This window comes from Orycteropus afer, unplaced genomic scaffold (genome assembly GCF_000298275.1).
Source record: "Orycteropus afer afer isolate SDZICR_OR568_19922 unplaced genomic scaffold, OryAfe1.0 scaffold00056, whole genome shotgun sequence".
NCBI lineage: Eukaryota > Metazoa > Chordata > Mammalia > Tubulidentata > Orycteropodidae > Orycteropus > Orycteropus afer.
In genome coordinates, this window is record NW_006921643.1 from 10,720,597 (window position 1) to 10,727,892 (window position 7,296).

The window sequence follows — 7,296 nt, forward strand, 5'->3', positions numbered from 1 at the left end:
TTGGACTTCCTGAATGGATATATTCTCATCTTTCATCATTTCAAGGAAGTTCTTCTCCAGCAAATCTTGGACAATTTTCTCAGTGGTTTTGTTTTTCTCTTCCTGAGTAACAGGCTTTTTTGTTTGTTTAATATAAGGAAATGATACCCAGGCTCTAGAATGACCTACTACCTGTGCTTCTTGTACATGTCTCTCTTCTAAAATACTTGGGGCTTATCCAGTCTTTGCTAAAACACTTATTATAATGGGAGCCTGCTATTTCATAAAACAAGCCCTTCTATTTAACACTCAGATCAAATAAATGTTTTTCTGTAACTTCCATATATTATTCTGGGGCTTGTCACACCCAACAGAGAATATAATTTTAGGCTGTTCTAATCTTGCTCAAGTCTCTTTCCTCCCAACAGTCCCTGCTTGTCAATTGGTGTTAATTTTTAAATTCCTTGCCATTTGGGACATATTCTAGGTTGTCAGTGTCACTCTTAATTAATGTAACAAACACAGACTATAATGATGAACTGAATGGCACAGAGTGCAATGGGACTATTAGAGTCTAATAACGTGGCTTAAGATTTCATTTTTTTTTTTTTTTTGGAACCTTTATTAACAACATCCAGAGCTTACAATGAAAGAAATCTCTATCTTTTTTCACATGAACACAAAAAACTGTTTTGTACTCTGCTTGAAACCGTGGGGGTATGTGTGTATGAATTCCCATTTAAAGGAGGTAAGTTATGGGCACAGACAATAGTAATACCAGGTAGAAGGTGATAAGATATAGGGATATGCAGCTGGGGCATGGTGATGTAACATCAGGAGCTGAGGGCATGTGTGGTATGTGAAGGAGCATAATGAGTGAGAAGGTAAGGCCGAGTTCTGAAAAACATGGAAGATCGTGCTGAGCAGGCACTGGGGTGGTCAGTGAGGAGATATAGAGACAGTTGTGTATTGGGGAGATATATGATGAAAAGCAAAGCAGGTTATTTGTAAAATGGGTGAAAATGAGCTGTGCTGACACTTTGCCAAACTGTATTAAAGGAAAATGATTTTAGCTCTGCACAAAATGAAATTTTAGTTGATTTAATTTGTGCTTTAAAAAGGAAAAAATAGGCAGCATAGGAAGGGAGAAAACTAGATAGGAAAAATTACAGTGAGGTCTAGGGGGAATGGACACCTGAAATATTTCAGATGAAGCATAGGCCTATAAAATGAGAGAACAGTTGACTGTTATGGATTGAATGTGTCCCTCAAAACTATGTGTTGTAAATCCTTATCTCTATGCCTGTGGTTGTAATTCCATTTGAGAATGGGTTGCCTTTGTTGTTAATGAGACAAGATTAGTGTAGGCTATGTCTTGAGTCAATCTCTTTTGAGATGTAAGAGATTAAACAAACAAGCAGGAGAATCAGAGATGAGGTAAGACACATGCCAAGCCACATGAAGATTATTCAGAAGCAGAAATCAGAAGAGACAAGGACCTTCCTCCAAAGCCAAAAGGAGGAGAAAAGGCTTCCTCCAGTGCTGGGACCCTGAATTTGGACTTCTAGGGGAGCTCTGGTGGCATAATGCTTTTCTAGCCTCCTAAAATATGAGAAAATAATTGTCTGTTTGTTAAAGCTATCTACTTGTGGTATTTCTGTTATAGCAGCATTAGATAACTAAGACAACTGACTTATAAAATCTTAAGTGTTGGTTGGGTCTCTCAATTTTCAGGGGGAAAAATTTTGCTCCCATGTTTCTCCAAGTCATCAACATTGAACAAGCCTTGCCATACAGAGATACTTCTTGTCTCTGGGTCGATACCTCCCATCTGGTTGGCCTTGTTGTTGTTATGTGCCGTCAAGTCAGACCCAACTCATAGAGATCCCTCCTTGGGTTCCAAGGCAGTATCACTATGGGAGTAGATTGCCCCATCTTCCTTCCAAGGAGTGGCTGGTGGGTTTGAACTGCCAGCCTTCTGGTTAGTAGTCAAGTGCCTACGCTACCAGAGCTCCTCTGTTTGGCCTAGATGTCCTCATCTGTAACTATCCCTACCAACAGTCAGATCAACATGAGTTTTACTATTTTCCTTTTCTTTCCTGGAATAGGGTTATGCAATTAAAAGAATTTCACAGTAAGATCCTAAAAAATATCCTCAGATATATCCTAGGATAGTAAGAATGGCACATGTACATTTGCTCTGTATTATAGTGGCCTGTCCAAAGCATTGATACACAACTCTATTTACAGTCTCTCCAGTTCTAAGATACCTAATGGGATACCTAATGGGATACCTAATGGGATACCTAATAGGGCCTATTCAGTCCTGAATTATCACAATAGAAGTCCATCAGGAAAACATCACCTGGTTAAAAATAACCTTTGAATATTGGAAAGATGACTCACATATGACTTACTCATTAATAATCAGATCCGGAGCAAAACACAGCATGTTGCCACTTGAGTGTCTATATGATCTCCATCCCAGGGCAAATGCCATGAGGAACATCCATGAGTACTGAAGCAGGGTCATTTGGTCATCCAGGTGTAAGTTCCTGAATCCTGAATTAAAAGAAGTAAGTATAAGGACCTACTCTAGTTGCTAAAGAGAAGATCATCTCTTACAGTACAGCCAAGGACCAGCTATCAATTATCCTTGTTTGAGAAAACTACTAACAAACAGAGGAAAGGAGGCATAAGCTGGGCAGTTTTCTTTTGTCATCTTTAGACCTAAGCCCTCAGTGCATTTCAATATTATTCAGTGTAATAAAACTAAAGAGTAGCCAGTATTTTTTGGTCATCTTTTGCCTTTTTTTAAAATAAACATGAACTAAATAGCAAAACAGAAAGCTGAGAGTCCTGGTTTAGAACAGTACTCAATCAATAAATTGAAATTAAAAATTTCCTCTGATATTTACACTTTTTTCCTCCTTGACAGAATAGGGATTATAGGAGCTCAGGCTACCTCTTCTTGTTCTGTCCTCAAATATTTGAAAATAGACTTGTCAATTCCCCTCTGTTTCTTTTTCTGAATTTCCCTGCTTCTTTTTCTGGAAAGTTAGCATTGACACTAACGTTGACCTCTGCAGTTCTGCATCAACTTCCAATGTGTATCATTTCATTTTTTGCAGAGTTTAAATCATTCTACTTTAGTACCATTCACACCTGATATTTGTTTTTAACCAATTTTACAAATAACTTGATTTAAAACAAAAATAGACATTGAAGGAAAACAAACTAAATTCTTAGAAATATTATACATTTTCTTTTCCTAGTCTTCAGTGTAGAAAAAATTCTGAGTAACTCCTGTAACTCCAGTCTGACATTACATCATCTATCTATCTGAAATTACTGTGCTCTTCGTAATAACCTGAAAAATGGGAAAGGGTATAAAAGTATAATTACAGACTTCCTACTCTCCCATACTGACCTGATTTCCTCTTGTTAATCCCCAGAACCAGATAAAGAAGCCACTCCAGGGCACCAAGATGATAAAGAGCCAGAGAGTTTTTGTGCAAGAAAATACCAAAGTCTGCACTGTAGGTTTGCCATCCTTTGCATCTTACCTGGTATTGCCTTTGCCCATTTCACTGCTGCAATTACTTGGCGACCGCCTAACATGTTGAGTGTAGTCATGATCCGCCAAGTCGAATCTGGAACAGAGCTATCATATCCCGAATATAACACCTCAGGTTCAATGACCTCCAGTAGTGACACTAGAGTAGGGGTGAGTTGTGGTAATGTTGCAGGAACTATTGTTTTGTTAACAGGATTTTCAGAAGTTTCTTGTGAGACTCCTGTAGTGGCTTGCTGAATTCCTTTTATTTTTTTCTTTGTTTTTCGAGCTGTAGATATTTAAAAAAATGCAAAGAACAAATCAATTGTAATGGGAAGATCTGGGCTATACCATTTATTCAAGAAATATTTTTGATTTCTGAAACTTTTTAGGCTGAAAGAGGAAATATGTTTTATTTGTTATTAGCAATTATGATAAAGTGACATGGAAGGGAAGGATTTCTTTTTTCCCTGAAAGTAAAGGATCATTAGGAACTCAGTGTCATACTAATTTCCCCTACAAATAAGCCAGTTACATCTTCATTAAAGTTACACCTTATGTAACTGTTACAGAACACTATGCTAAAACAATCTAAACAAATCACTTCTGTAGAATCTTCCATAAATTAATTTGTCTCACTTTCACTCCAAAGTAGAAATTTTTTTCCATTGATATAAAGAAAATTGCTTGTACTATCAATTAAAAGAATCTTTAATCTTTCTAAGTGTATAACAGCGGATTAGCAACTATGACTTAGGGTTAACCTAAATTATGGAGTATATATAATGAAGACAGCTGCACTATCTATACATTTGCACAAAACCTCTGTCTTATGAAGATTAAAAAATGACATAACATTTCATATAATGAAAACTGCAGTAGGACAAACAGCAGAAAAATACACGTTTTGCCTAAAATGCTAGATATTACTTGGGGAGAAAAATAAATGTAGTTTACCTAAATCAACAATGAGAAATTTCCCTTTTATAAAGACAATTTAGATGGATACTCTATAAACCTACAGCATCTATTTTCAAACTGTATATAAAATGGCTATCTTTTATTTTTGACTTCGTCTGAAATAGTCTAACTAAATTACAACATGAATTCCATAGTTTTTTATTTTTTTAAGTGAACATATTCCTACTCTTGAAGTCATCTACGTAAAAAGCCAAACACCAAACTCACTGACATCAAGTTGATATTCACTTATACTAACCCCATAGGACAGAGGAGAACTGCCCTATAGGGTATCCAAGGCTGAAATCTTTCATAGAGCACATTGCTACATCTTTCACCCACAGAGCAGCTGGTGGGTTTGAACCACTGACCTATCGGTTAGCAGTTGAGAGTTAACATCATACCACCAGTCATCTGGCATTAGTGACTAAATAAGAATTATATCATTCTTATACAGAGAGCACACAAAGCTCCAAGGAGGGGCAAAGAATGTAATTTGTATGAAAGAAACATACCTTCCCAGTTATGAGGGCTGCTAAGGGATAGGTAAATGCCAATTACCTTTTAAAATAATTATTAGATCCTCTGTCCCCAACATGACAAAATACATATAAAAAATATATAGTTAGTGAAAATAGATGTACTAGCAGGATGTTGTTGTTGTTGTTCCTGTCGTTATGTGCCGTCGAGTCAGACCCGACTCATAGCGACCCCTCCCTTGGGTTTCCGAGGCAGTATCACTATGGAAGTAGATTGCCCCATGTACTACCTGGGAAATCCAGGAGGGGTCGCTATGAGTCAGGTCCGACTCGACGGCACATAACAACAACAACAGCAGGAACTGTATCTCAATGTCCAATGTTAGAAAGAAAACAGAAACTCTGTTTTTACACTGAATAGAATGGTCCCATTTCTTACTGTGTTCTGTGCTGAATGTGGCACAGAGAAATTTGAGAATTTTTAGTTAACATTTCAAAACAGAGAAACAGGATCATGACAGAGCTATTCTAACTTATCTCTGGTGGTATACTGCCTAAGGCACTTAACTGCTAACCAGAAAGCTGGTAGTTCAAACCCACCAGCCACTCCTCGGAAGGAAGATTGGGCAATCTACTTCCATAGCGATACCACCTTGGAAGGAGCTCTGGTAGCATAGTGGCTAAAGCACTTGACTGCTAACCAGAAGGCTTGTGGTTCAAACCCACCAGCCACTCCTCGGAAGGAAGGTTGGGCAATCCTACTTCCGTAGTGAGTTGGGGCCGACTCGATGGCACATAACAACAACAACAACAACCACCTTGGAAACCCAAGGAGGGGTCGCTACGTGTCGGTTCCGACTCGACAGCAGTGAGTTTATTTTTTGGTTCTATTGGAGATACACTATGTGTACTAGTAAAAGGGACAAATGAAACCAGCATGTTAGGGTTTAAATCCTGGGTCTACCATTTAGCTGTGTGTGTGTGTCTGGGCAAATTATTTAGCTTCCCTGGGACTTAGATGATCCTCTGTCTCAGGACTAAATCAGTTAAATTACATAAAAACTGTAGAACAGTTCCTGGCACACAGTATAAGAACTATCATTACTTCAACTTGCAGGATAATATGGTTTTGGAATATTTTAAAACTGGTCATTACAACTCTATGTGGGTTTGATAAAGTTTTAAAAAAGGAAAAGTTCCTGTATGTGAGGAAACCCTTTAAATAACCAAAGGTATCTCACTGCACCCATGATCTCAGAAGAAAGGAAAAGAGAACATGCATGTCACAATCCATACACAGAACAGTAAAATCTTCAGTTAACCATAACTTTAAATTGTCCAGAATATGTGTTCTTATATTTCACATTAGAATAAAGAGGAAAGGATAATGACAGGCTGGAGGATTTTTTTGTTGTTGTTGTTAATCTTCTATGTATGTAATGAGTTTAATTTCTTACTATTTATCTATAATCCTCTATGAGAGAACTGATGCTTTTGAATAAAAGTCATAAAACACTAGTGAACTGAATTCTAAAGATTAGAGCAAGAAATAATACATTTTCAAAATAACTTCAGCAAAGAATGCTAATTGAATTAGTTAAGCTATTAACCATTTTTTAAGCAATCTAATTAATCAAATTTTACTGTACATAAGTTCCTGGCCCATGGAGCATGTGGTAGATTAGTAGTCAATATACAGTCTCTACAGATACATTCATGAATCTGGGATACCTTCATTTCCTCCTTCCTGAAGGGGAAGAAAGTTTAAAAAGTTTAGTTAAAAAAATAACAGGTGACAAATCTGCTTCTTGGAAGGAAGGCTGAGCAATCTACTTCCATAGTGATACTGCCTCGGAAACCCAAGGAGGGGTCGCTATGAGTCAGGTCCAATTCAATGGCAGTGCGTTTGGTTTAATAATCTGATAATGACATAAACCTACTTGTCTGTAAGTTTCATTTGACTGTTTATACCAAAAATAAAGCTATACTATGGAATGATTATAACTTGAAATGAATATAAAACATTTAGGATCACTGTTTATAAAAAACTATTTGTACTCAAATGCCAGGTACTTCAAAGCAGTGAAGACAGCTGCCATAAAATAAATCTTAAAATTTAGTTGGTATGGGCCAACAGTATCAAAATACAACCCTTGCAGTACTGAATTTCATCTGTGAAGAGAACTGGATGGACCCTGGGAGAGCCTGATTGCTTCTGCAAAATTACCCTAGGCTATCACTGAAATTGCTTGGCTTAGGGAGACACTCTGATGAACAAAGGACTACTGCTAAAGACTATACACACACACACACACACACACA

General features: G+C 37.3%; 1 protein-coding gene across 1 annotated transcript in view; it reads right to left on the reverse strand.

Moving 5' to 3' along the window:
• Positions 1 to 7,296, reverse strand: part of NR3C1 (nuclear receptor subfamily 3 group C member 1) — a 164,848-nt gene that overhangs the window by 21,002 nt on the left and 136,550 nt on the right. Inside the window, exons 4-5 of the mRNA XM_007939072.2 lie at positions 3,546 to 3,824; positions 2,397 to 2,541 (exon numbers count right to left, since the gene is read on the reverse strand). Of these exons, the coding sequence (XP_007937263.1) occupies positions 2,397 to 2,541; positions 3,546 to 3,824 (424 nt within the window). The remainder of the gene's footprint in view (positions 1 to 2,396; positions 2,542 to 3,545; positions 3,825 to 7,296) is intronic.